The sequence below is a fragment of the Lepidochelys kempii genome, chromosome 9 (assembly GCF_965140285.1).
Source record: "Lepidochelys kempii isolate rLepKem1 chromosome 9, rLepKem1.hap1, whole genome shotgun sequence".
Lineage (NCBI taxonomy): Eukaryota > Metazoa > Chordata > Testudines > Cheloniidae > Lepidochelys > Lepidochelys kempii.
Window position 1 is genome coordinate 181,732 of NC_136388.1, and position 13,400 is coordinate 195,131.

Genomic DNA, 13,400 nt, shown 5'->3' on the forward strand with positions numbered 1-13,400 from the left:
AAGTGACACCTCCAAAAGTGACTAGTGATTTTGAGGGGTCTCAATTTTTAGGTACCCAAACTGAGATACCTTAAAGTAGCCTGATTTTCAGAAATTACTGAGCATCTAAAAGTCACATCCTTTTAACGCGTTTCAAGTTGTGTACCCCAAATCACTTGTTATTTCTTAAAATTTAGGCCACTGGTGCTTTCAGAGCTTTAGCTAGAAGGCTTTAATTTTGATTCATGCTAGTTAGTATCTGATGACAATCTCAGAACACTTTATAATTCCAGCAACAGGCAGAGAAACCCATAAAAATACAGCAAGAATGCACTCTCTTTACTAATCCAGTATACAGCCAAGATGGATTTTTTCACAATCACTGCACATTAGGCTGTACATTTACAGGATTCCCAATCTACCAATATTTTGCAGTACTTTGTTCTCTCACACATGCTTATTACTTTTAACTCCTTGCCCCAAGATCTAACCTGAATTTAATTTAACTACACTGAACTTCTTTGGCCCACATATTAGTTTTTCAATGCTCCTCTATCACATAGTTGCTCATTATTTACTGTTCCTGCCAATTTATTGTTTGCGAGCTTAATTTCTTAATTCTACATCACCTGTATTTCAGATTATCTAATTAAAGACACACAAAAATATGTTGTACAATAAACTTTATTAGCTGTTCTCCTCTTTCTGACAAATGGAATGAATAATATTGATAGGTTCTTTTAAACCATAGGTAATTTGGTTGAGAAACTGCAATGAGGCTGTCAGGAGCACATCTTTTTTTAATAAACAATTGACTCCAAAAGAACCATGAGCAAGTACCAAACAATGTTATTAATAACTGGAGTATTTTTCACCACTGATGTTAGTTCTATATTTTGCAGAAATATATTTATAATTGCTCAGCTCAGAGGCCTGTGTCTCTCCAGTGCAGGGCCACCATGGAAGATATGACACAGATGCAATCTGAGATGTACATGAAAACTGACTGTTGACTCTGAAATCTCCCATTGGTTAAAACATGCACATCACATGGAAAAGAAAAAAATCCCAAAACCAAACATCTGAAATTGTTTGTAGAAAAGAGGAGAACTTGCCCATATTTTTTTCTTGTAGCTAATATCCCCCAGATGTTTTACCCAGCCACTATACCCCATTTCATTTCACATGATTAAGGAAGATAAATTCTAATTTATATTTATTCTCAAAACAAACAAACAAACAAAAAAAGCTAGGAATAGGTGGGAAAAGAAAAATATATATATTTTATATATATGTGTGTGCAACTATGTAAAGAAAATAATTCCCGTAGATACAAGTTTATAGTTAAAGAAAGTTTTATAACAAAATAGGCAATTATTGTGAGTAAAATATTCATTTAAATCTGACACCCCTAAGGAGAGACACTATTTTAAACTACAAATCTGACTCTTTTCCTATTGCCTTAATGATCATCCATCACTGCAACTGTTTTCTGTTTTGTTGCCAAAGAAAATTTGCTATTCATTTGTAAAATATAAGCTTCCCTAGCACCTAAACATGTTTTCGACTCAGAAAAGAGTGAACTTTTGTAAGATACTGTAAATAGTGTTGCATGAGTAAGATTAAAAACATTAAATATCTTTATCCCTAGCAACTGTATATGCAAAAAATGAATAAAAATAGACTATAAGAATATCATTATGAAATTTTGAAAATGAATATCCTTTGTGAATTAATGGAAGTTAATGAATACATTAATTTGGAAATTAAACAAAAGTTACATTAACTGCCTATAAAGAAAAATATTTGCTGTGACAACAGAAAGTCAACCCACAAACTAAAACTTGAAATTAAATGCCTTGACCAACTCATACTATTATAATTAAAGCGTGCAAAGTTGCTCACGATTTACATCATTGGGTAAGATGCCTTTTCTTTCATAGGTGATGCAATTTTAAAAGAATGTATGTAAATCTTTTCTGAAAATCTCTGAAACTTACTTTCCCTTAAACATTAAGGATTTTACCATACAATTCCCCACCCCTATCTTAATAGCTGGTCAGGCCATTTGACCTTCATGTTTGAAAAATGTCAAATGAACGCTACCACACAATAACACAAATTATTCAAACTAAAAGAGACACCAAATGTAAAAAAAATATGGGAACTGCAGAATGTGATGTTTAGTGTGTGACCCACACTGGAAAGAGCTAGAGGCAGGCTCAACTGAAAAGGGTTACAAGTTGTCAATGAGTAGGTGATGTCCGTTAGAAAATGAAAACCAAAAATCTCTCAATTTTCATAATTTTTCCTTTGCTGGTACCCAGATGTAAGGCCCAGACTGTTCTTCTATGATCTGCTTCACCTGGTTGTATATCTCTTCCAGTGTGTCTCCTTGGACAATAGCTGCAAAACATAGTATTACAGTGAGCAAGCATTTTTTACTAGCTTTCACCTTGCGTGCAGACATTCTCAGCCCCCTTCCCAGGGTGGGGATTTAACCAGACTGGAGAAGTAACAGACAACACTGGGATAGTGGTTTATTGTGAGCTAAAGGTGCGTGACTGTTCGGGGGTGTAGGGCTTCCCCAAGGCCTTTGAACTAGCCAGTGTACAGTGTATAGCGTCCTGGGGTCAAGAAGGAATTTTCCCACACTGTAGATTGGCATGTGCAGCTGGGTTTTTTTTGTTTTTGTTTTTGTTTTTGTTTTTTGCCTTCCTCAGATACCTCCAAGGATTGGTTTGGGGGTGATTTGTTATTTTCTGATTTTCTTTTTTCGTTTTCTTCTAGTCCCAACTTTTGTGCAGGTATCCAGGACAGGAGGGTAAAAGAGCAGGGCTAGTTAATAATCCTAATCCAGACAAATAAATCATTGAGACTTGTAGCAAGTGAAATGGTGGTGTGAGCTTCCATGTAATGTAGATTTAGGAACTGGTCATCTGGATCACGAACCAGGACATGAAAAATAGGTCATCTGGTAGATTCTGGTTGCTAGCAGTGTCCATGATTTGGGATGGAAGGAAGGGGTTAACACATGCATTTCTCTAATCCTCTACATCTGAGGCTTGCTTTAGAAACAGTTAATAAAGTTACAATCTACACTCAGACCATACAGATTGTATATATTATCACTGAGGCTAGAGAAGCACTATAAATGAATCGAGGTGGGGTGTGTTCTGACCCAAATCAGATTAAAGTATGGTCTGATTTGAATCAGGACTAGGGTTCTTGCAACACTTTGGATCCAAATCACAAAAATCTTGATTGCAGCTTCGTCTTAACTGGGGTCTTCACCTCCAGGCTGAGAACCCACTTAATAGAGTTCAACAGGAAAAAAATGTATAATGCTGCTGTTTGGGGCAGGACACTGTATTCCTGTGTTTGTGTTAATACACACCACACTAGTACGATTACTGAGCTCTCATTACATGCTAACAGTTGCCTCTTACTCAGCTTCCTAACTCCCAAAACATTTAAAATCTATGACAGCATTTTATTTTACATTCAATGGTAACAAAGCTTCCTTAATGGCTGTTCTAATTCAATTTACTTGTCAAACCTCTTAGAAGATTCTTATTCATTTTACAATTAAAAATTTATGCCTTCTTTGTAAACACACATACATGCATTCTACATCATACCACTACCAAACATCGTTATTTCTGTTACTTGGCAAAATATTTTATCAATAGTCACTATTCAGAGCATCCCCTGTCGATATGGTGTTATAGGAACCATAGTAGTTTAAAATTATTTCTGATACTTGCATGATCATGTACACTACACATTGTACATGCTAGGTAGTATTATTAGATAAAGGTGAATTACAGGAGCTCTACTAGCTACCGGTATAATTATCAATACTGCAATAGTGCCCAAAAGTACCAATCAGAATCTCCCCAGCTCCTCAACATGTTGGTCCTTCGCTGAAGCTTGCCTCTCTATAGGGAGGATTGTTGAGAAGAGGCAATCAGGCTGTGCTAGACAGGAGACAAGGCAGAGGCAGTGAGGAGACCAACATGCAGCCAGTGTGTTTTGTGGCCAGGGCAATCATTGCCAAAGAGCCCTAGGTATTGAAGGAGAAAAGCTGGGCTATTGCAGATGGGGGTGCTGAGAAATTATTTTTTTTTAAACCAAGGGAATTAAATGTCCCAAAACTTTAAAGTTGTCCAATGCTGCCTTGTGCGCTTTTAGAATGTGGAGAGTGGCTAAATATATACCTCTGAAAACTAGGGAAGAGTTAAGGTATTACAAACTTAAAACTTCTGAAAACTAGGAATACAGAGTTAAGATACATGCCAACTTAACCTCTTTGAGTGATGCCCCAGGTCAGCTTTAACACACATGTTAGCATTCCATGTTTTCAGATAGTGCAGAGCACTCAGGGAATAGGGCACGTGATCACTGTAGGGCAGTGTCTAACACTTTATCTTTACTGACACAAAACTTTTGACTTATGTTTAGGTAAGATGTACTGAACAGAAGCTACCTACTCTTGGCTTAGGCTCAAATAGAGTTTGCTCCATAGAAACAACCCCCACTTGCTAAATTTTACAACCCCTTCATTCTCTTATACCAAGCCCCCTTCATCCTTATACATAGGGTTCCATTTAACATTAAACTTTCAGGTTTCAGAGTAGCAGCCGTTAGTCTGTATCTGCAAAAAGAAAAGGAGGACTTGTGGCACCTTAGAGACTAACAAATTTATTTGAGCACAAACTTTCGTGAAGTGAGCTGTAGCTCACGAAAGCTTGTGCTCAAATAAATCTGTTAGTCTCTAAGGTGCCACAAGTCCTCCTTTTCATTAAACTTTCACTTACCTTTTATTAAATCCACAGACCACTCTCATATCCCACCTCACTGATGATAATCCTATAGCAAGACCACCCCTATGGACTGCTACTGACACAACCGAGAGAACTAGGCACTGACTTGAGGCATAAGGGATCCCTCAAGGTACACATGCAGCAATTTTCTTTGATCACACACAGGGGAGAGGGCACGGAGAAGGGCAAGGCTGCCACAGACCACCTCATGTCACAATCACTGCTCTGCCAAGCTGTTCCAGCTAATCCCTCTACCATTCAAGACAGCTAAACCTATCAGTGAACACAGCTGGAGTGAATGTAGATAATCCCCAATGGCTATTGCCTGCTCCATGGGGGCAGAGTTAGGGCTGCCTTAGTGTGTACCTTAACTCTCTATTTCCTTGTTCTCAGAAGTTTAAGTTTGCATTACTGTAACTCTTAATTTTCTGGTTTTCAGAGGTTTAGCCACCCTTCACATTCTGGAAAGGCATGAGACACCAGTTGGTGACCTTTACGTTAAAAGTTTCCAGACTTTTAATATATAAATAAGACTAACGTTTCTAGTTTCAACAGCTAGCAAAAAGCGAAAAGTTCTCATGCTCTAAAGTATAAACTGGCACCAGCTTAAGTAAAGAAGAAATTTCGTCTCAATGTTAAACAGTGAATTGATACAAATATTTAATGAACAGTTGCAGTGCATTATGATGGTTTTACATGTTCTAAAACGTTCATCATAGACCAGTATTGGAGACAAGATATATAACTGAAGTTTATGGGCTCAGTCAGTTGTGACAATTCTTATGGTCCAGAAAACACAATTCCACGCTTTGACGGGAACTGTAATGAGGGATACAAACCTGTGAAATGTTCAGTAAATTCTTGCTCCAGTTTCATGGCTCTCTCAAAGGTCTTCCTGGCTTGCTCCTCTGTTAAACGTTTGTTCATTTCCCTGAGACGAAATACATTATAAAATAATAAGCAGTTACCAAATACTGCTGATTCTTTTGAAATAAGGTTATTAAACTGCCCTCTGAATATGAATCCTAGAAAAAAACCAGCCCCCATCCTGTTCCTGAATCTGAGATTTATTAAACTCTTGAAGGGAGACTTAAGTAAAGGGAGATAGTGGGAGTGCTGTAGACTAGCCTTCCATTTCTTGGCATCTGGAAAAGATGCTGGGGTTAACACTGAAACCCACTAAGCAACCTCAATATAAAATTAGAGGTTACCTGCCTGTAACTGGAAGTTCTTCGAGATGCATGGCCCTTGTCTGTATTCCACATGTGGGTAACGCACGTGCACCATGCGTCTTGAGTCTGGAAATTCTAACAAGCAATGTCCATTTTACACATATGTGCAGTAGCTTGCTTCGTGCTCCAGAGAGAGGGCATAAAGCATGATGCCAAAGATTCAAATGGAGGTGTGGTGATCAGTGACAGGACAAGATAGATGTCCCATTGAGGTACAGGCTTGAGAATTGGTGGAAAGGTCCTGATTAGGCCCTTCATTAATCTAACCACTGTAGGGTGAATGAGTGAAAATGGATTACCTGTCTACTGGAGGAAGAAAGGCACTGACTGTTTCAAGATGTACCCATAGTGAGCTAATGAAGAGACCCGTGTTATTTTAATAACAGGAGATAATCTAAAATGACTGGGATATCAGCAGAGTTTGAGGAAGACTGATGATGTTGAGCCCAAGCACAAAAATGTTTCCATTCAGGTTGGTAGCAGCTCCTAGTTTAATCTTTGCAACTTTGAATAAGAATGGCTTGGATGGCTGTTGAGGAAGAGAGTTCTGATGCTCATCCAAACACCAGGCCATGAGGTGAAGTGGGTATGGATTGGGATATCTGATTTAGCTTCCTTCAAAGTAAGGGGAGCCGAGAAGAGATAGATCCTAACAGGAGGATGGACTGACAGTCTCAGAAGTTCTGGGAACCAAAACTCTTTAGGTCAGTTGAGTGCTAGTGTTGGGATTTTTTTCAAGCCCATTTTTTACTTGGCTTCCTAAGAACTCAGTTCGACTCCAGCTTTCATCACTCAGGTATTTTTATTTGGCATACAGCAGTGCTATACTGAGTTGATCAGACTCAAACGCAGTGGGGATGGATGCAGGATGTATCACAGCTCCAAAATTACACAGAAACCCTCTCCATTTATGTATATTATATTTCTCATTGCATTTACTATACATTGCATTACTCATTTTTGGATTGGCTTGGTTACTTTGCAGGAACCAATTTCTGTGCACGCACTGTCCATACTTCAAATTCATTTTTACCTCATCTTTACATTTACATTTGTCCCTTGTTATATAGTTCATAGTAATTAGTTCCTCGGGTGTTCTCCCTCTTATCTTAGTTGGCTTAGACATTTTGTCGTCTTAACCTAGTGACCTATCTTATTTAGCACAAACATTTTGTTTTCAACCTGATGATTCATTTACATCCCTAATTCTATCTTCCAGAAAATGAGGCCACTCTCTATGTGTTAATTACTCACATCGGGCCAGGCCTCAGCTACATTGCTCTGCTTCTGTCTTTCTTTTTATATTAGCATTTGTTTTATTTGCATTACACATTATATATATATATATTTTGTATTACACCATTATATATATATTTATTGCCCAGCAGCACATTTCTAAGGACCACTGTGGCAGCTATTATTTGAATCACCATCAACATTGAGCTTAAAGTACAAACCAGGAGGTGCAAACTCACTTCCTCTAGTATAGCCCATCACAGTGTTTTCTCTGTCCAAACAATATTATTTCTAATTGCTTGCTGCTTGACTATTAGTTGGGCAATAGGCCCCAACTGCTTGAGTCTCCTTTGCACCAAACTAGTGGTTGTAGTAGGAAGAGGGCCTGAAACATAAACTTATGTATCAGAGGCCTGGTATGAGGCCTGAGGCCTGGGCTAAAGTAGTCAAAATTTTGCTGATATAAAGCAAAGTTAAGTTGTGAGCAGAGGCAGGCCCTGCTCACTGAATCTGGCAAGAACAGGGCTGATACTGCAGAAACACACATTCCTAAGAGGTGCTAGGCACAAGAATATATATGCAAACATATTCCAGAAAGGGGGTACCAGAACATCTCGATACCAAACACATTCCCCAAAGATAACAGGAACATGCTGACCCATCTTAAGGATAAGGTCAGGATGACAGCATGATGAATAGAGATGATTTGATCGAACCAACATGTACAAGGCAATGGGTGGTGCTCTAATATGTCAGAGGGCGGCACCCTGATACATCAGAGGCAATACGTAACTTGTTTGTGTTGGTGTATAAAGATGTATCTCAGAGAGGGTGTCTTTGGCCAGCTGAGTGGGAAATGGAAAGTCCCGCCATTCACTGAGCTGCATCCATTGTCACAGGCATACATGTGTTATAACGTATAACTGTAGACATTGATCTGGGGAGTTAGGACTGTGCTTCGTTGACAATAAACCTGGCTAGCTCCCTTTGAACCTTAATGGATCTTCTGGTCATTGGGCGGTTCGCTCGATGTCTGCTGTGTCAGCTGTCTGTGCAGAGCTGGGACGACATACAGAGGGAACACACACGTATCCAAACATCTGACGACAGCGCTGTTAATGGACAAGGGAGGCACAAGTACAAAGAGATTGGTCACCGGTGACTCCAAGTCAGTGTTGTCTGTCACATCCTTTGTCACGTTCTCCTTCATCTGCACACTAGGCCATAGGGCATGGGTTCCCATCTGAGTCAGAGAAGTGAGGTTTAGACAAAACCTATCGAGCCTCCCCAGGCACGGTGCTGTCCCTCCTGAGAAGCTGTGGTCTCCCAGAGCACATACTGTGTACCCGAGCTATACCACCTCTTTAACTCTCCTTTTAATGACTACTCAGGTGCAACCTCCTTCGCTTGTGGTCAGGTTTATATAGGCTGACCACTCAAAGAACCATCTGTGCCTGATTCATTTACAGCAGGCTGTGTTTATTTCATCTACTTATGTTGCCATTTTTATACTGGAATAGTGCTGTTTATAGGTCCCATTATCTACTGTACACTGTTAACATATACTAATTCTTTAGGATTCCCTGTTCATCTAGGAACAGCAATTATAATTGGCACACTTGAATTACTAATTTTATGTGGTGCCCAGGTCCAGCACCTTTTAGCCTTGCAAATTTTCTTTCCCAATATTATGAATTCCTTCTTCCACTAATGTGGTCCAGGTAAGTGTGCTGTCTAACAACCTTGATTACTCCCCTTGCTTTATCTTTTCTATTCCCTCCATTAAATGCATAACAAGCAGAGCTCTTAGCAGCAGAAACCACGCACCCTCAACCCTGCTGGGCATGCTCTAACTGCTGCGGCAGTATAAAAGGGAGCAGCCTAGCTCAGTCTGGGCTGACAACCGAGGAGGAAGGATACACCTCGCTGGCTCCAGCTGAGGAGCAGCCAGGTACCTGGACTGAGGGAGCAGGAGACGCTGAGGCCCAGGCACCTGTGGATGCTCTAGGGAGATTGCAGCCGCCACCTGAGGCACCCTGAGACCCCGAAGACACCCTGACTTCAGCTACAGGAGTCACGGTAGGAAGTAGCCCCAGGAGGGACTACCCAGGGTCCTGGCAACAGTCGGCGTGTTGCAGGTGGATTCCATGCCGAGTTAGTGGCGAACTGCATCGCCACTACCAGGGCCCTGGGCTGGGACCCGGTGGAGCAGGGAGGGCTTGGGTCCCCCAACCTGGTTGCCCCTCCCTTTTGGGAGGGGGGGGGGGTTCCCATCAATCCCTGCTGCTATGGACTATGGCCATTGGGTCTTGCTTCCCTGCCACCAAGGGGGGTCCTATCAATTTTGGCCATTAGGCTTTGCTTCTCTGCCATCAAGGGGAGCCCTATTGACTCTGGCCAGTAGGCCGCACTCCCCTGCCGCCCCTGGGGCACCCTACTGACTCCAGCCATTAGGCCACACTCCCCCGCAGATGAGGGGAGCCCTAGTGGTGCCAGCCATTGGATCACACAGGCCTGAAGCTGAGTCCAGTCATATTGACTTAACCGAGGGGCTACCACAACCTCATCCCCCTGTTCCATGTGACAGGGGTGGGAGGTACTGGCCCTGCAACAGAGACCCAAACTCTCATGCCTCCCAGTATGGTTGCCGCAGTGTCCCTTCTGGCTTTATACATTTTGTGGAACACTTTTTAAAAAACATTTTATGGTAGATCACCATATTTGGGATCAAGAGGAATTTTTCCCTGGGTCAGATTGGCAGAGACCCTCGGGGTTTTTCACCTTCCTCTGCAGCATGGAGCACAGGTCACTTGCAGGTTTAAACTAGTGTAAATGGTAAATTCTCTGTAACTTGAAGTCTTTAAACCATGATTTGAAGACTTCAGTAACTCAGCCAGAGGTCATGGATCTTTTTCAGGTATGGGTGGGAGAGGTTCTGTGGCCTGCAATGTGCAGGAGGTCAGACTACATGATCATGATGGTCCTGTCTGACCTTAAAATTATGAGTTTGGAGGTGCTTACTTTGGGCTGGGGCAGGGTGTAAAAAATTGTTCTTCTTAACCGCTGAGGATAGCACAAGATTCAGTGGGCTTAAATTGCAGCAACAGAGGATTAGGTTGGACATCAGGAAAAATTTCCTGACTTGTCAGGGTGCTTAAGAACTGGAATAAATTGCCTAGGGAAGTTGTGGAATCTCCATCATTGGAGATTTTTAAAAGCGGGTTAGACAAACACCTGTCAGGGATGGTCTAGATAATACTTAGTCCTGCCATGAGTGCAGGAGACTGGAGTAGATGACCTCTCAAGGTCCCTTCCAGTCCTATGATTCTATCATTTGTTACTTGCCATTAAAACAGCTGGATTTTATTTACATACATGTTTGTTAATTATTCTGAGCCTGCTAAAGTACAATTGTTTTGCCTTAGAAAAAACCCAGACTTTTTTATATGCCACAACATTCAGCACCTTTTAAAAGTGTCTATTTGGAACATATTAGACCCATAAACTCTCAAACCATACAATACCTTCCCCAGTTGTCCATTTGGGCCCACAGATACCATTCAAATGCACCCCTTGTACTTCTTCAATAGCCTCAGATACTACCCCAGTGTCCAAAGACAACACATTTTTCAGAAAGGTAGATTGATTTTGTTTAGTTCCAGATGGTGGTTTGTAGACTTTCTTTTTGTTTATTTTTATGGTGCAACTGGAGCCTGTTGTACTTCTGTGATGGTCTTAGGACTGATGCATTACCAACTGGACTGTTTCTAACCCTTGGGACCAGGTCCACACCCTTCACATTAGGGCACACAATGTTGTAAGCCTCCATCACTTCATGGCTGCAAATTTGTAAGACAAAGGGAAGAAAGCATTTCTCACTTCTTTCTTTCCTTACTTAAGTGAGCTTTGAGTTGGGTTATTTGAACCCAACTCTACCCTTTACTTCTCAGGTCTACCAAGCATACAGAGGGACCAAGCTGATTCAACACCAAGCATGAAGTGTACCACTTTGACTTTGGGAAAGGGTGGTAGGGAGCTTGATCCTGGATTATTGCTTTTAGATTCCATTTGATGCTTGGTTAGGTCTCCTTTGGCACTGAACTGCACCTTGGACTTCTGTACTTCCACCTTGTTGGTTGACACATTCTTCTTTCTCTGGTCTTATTACAAATGGCATTTTCCCTCCCAATCTAAACCAGGTGAGTTGCTCCAGTAACTTCCTCAATAAAGATGTTGAGATTTCAAGGTCCAAAATTGGTGTCTTCCATCTATCTTTTTTGGGGGTAACATATAAAAGGAATAGAAGCCTCTCCCTTGATATTGAGGTGGCACTTGATATTGTCCCTCTTCAGAGGAGAGAGTCTGCCTCCTGCTGAAGAATCAGTTAATCAAAGTGGTCCCTAAAGTGGAGTCAGGAATGGGGTTTGTGGGGAGGGAAGGAGAGAAATTGGATGGTGTAACTTTGATGGACGATTTCTAAAACCCAATCGTGTGTTGTGATAGAGTCCCAATTATGGGCAAAAAGTGAGAGACAGCTCCCAAAGACAAAGAGGGTAGAAGTGGGTGGCTTCAATAACTGTGAGCACTTGTCATCAGAAGCAGCCCTTGGCCTCTGAACCCTGTGTCTTTTAGGTGGAGGTTTAACTGGACGCTGGTGGTAGAATGTTTGAGGAGGAGGCGGCCTTGACTGTACACCTGTAGTTCGTGTTTTTGTCTTCGGGACTGGAGTATAAATTCCCAGGAAATGGAGGCTCAATCTAGACTCTTTCAATGAGTGTAGGGCCTCATGCGTTTTCTTGATAAACAAATCTGGCTTGTCAAAAGGTACGTCCTGTATGATGATCTTGACCTCTCTGGGGAACCCCAAAGAGTGAAAGACTCACACCTCATAGCTATGCCAGTGGCTAAGCTTGTAAGGATGTTTCTGACACTATCTTGCCTTTCTTGATAGAAGGATTGTAATTGGGTTCCACTCTTTTTGAGATGGCCTTTCCCATTTCCAAGATGCTTGGAGGCAGATCACTACATACAAGTGGATCACAGAGGTCTTAACATCAGGCTACATCATTCACTTTAGGTCTCTCCCTCCTTTCCCTGACCCTCTCCTGGGAGCCCTCTCATAAGCTTTTACTGAGACAAGAAATAGACTCGTTCCTTCGATTAGGAGAGATAGAGCCAGTCCCAGCTCCTCACAAAGGAAAGGGGTTCTATTTGAGGTATTTCCTTGTGCCAAAGAAGGATGGAAGGTGCAGACACATTTTGGATCTAGGGCTACTAAACAACTTTGTAAAGTCTCAAAAGTTCAGGATGGTGACTCTGGCAGCTATAATCCTTTCAGTAGAGGCAGGAGATTGGTTTTTGGCCCTCCACCTACAAGATGCTTATATCCATATAGCCATACACCCACAGTTCTCCTTCACATAAAGAACTCCCTTGACTGGTGGAAAAATCAACTCAACGTTGGTGCAGGCATTCCTTTCGTTTACCCAACTCTAGCAACAACTGTGACAACATATGCATCCCTATTGGATTGGGGAGCTTACCTCGATACACTCATGGCTCAGGATAGATGGTCACCTCAGGAAACCACTCTCCACATGAACCTGTTGAAACTCAGGGAAGTCTGGACTGCTTGCCTTCATTTTCTATCCCTCATCAGGGGAAAATCAATCAGGATCACGATAGACAACGTGGCCTGCATTTTCTAGATCAACAAAAAAGGAGGAGCACGATCTCCCTCCATGTGCACAGAAGCAATAGAGTAAAGCCCAACAGATCCAAATTTCAGCCATCTATCTCACTAGTGTTCAGAACACCACTCCACTGCCTATACTATAAGCAGGCATTTCTCCCAGGACTGTGAATGGGAACTGGAGTCTCAGTTTCTCCATGGTATATTCCAAAATTGGTGATTTCCAGAGGTGGGACCTCTTTGTTACCTCCAGGGGACCACTTGTACCCAATGCCATGGGCTCCCCTCAGCCACTTGGCCCCTCCTTTTGGCTCTGCTGAGGCTTATGGGACTCCTATTGCAGATGCCACAACTCCATTTTTGAGTCACACCACACATTGCCTACTCAGCATCCACTGGATCCATCAAAATACAAGGAGGAGGATGTTGATCTGC

The 13,400-nt window shown here is 41.8% G+C and overlaps 1 protein-coding gene across 42 annotated transcripts in view; it reads right to left on the bottom strand.

The window, feature by feature from the left end:
* Positions 1-647: 647 nt before the first annotated feature.
* DLG1 (discs large MAGUK scaffold protein 1) overlaps positions 648-13,400 on the bottom strand; it is a 441,560-nt gene continuing 428,807 nt past the window's right edge. For all 42 annotated transcript variants that reach the window (XM_073358919.2, XM_073358923.2, XM_073358918.2 and 39 more), the window contains 2 exons: positions 5,645-5,736; positions 648-2,385 (listed from right to left, as the gene is read on the bottom strand). In XM_073358919.2, coding sequence (XP_073215020.1) covers positions 2,279-2,385; positions 5,645-5,736 — 199 coding nt within the window. In that variant the 3' untranslated portion in view covers positions 648-2,278. The remainder of the gene's footprint in view (positions 2,386-5,644; positions 5,737-13,400) is intronic.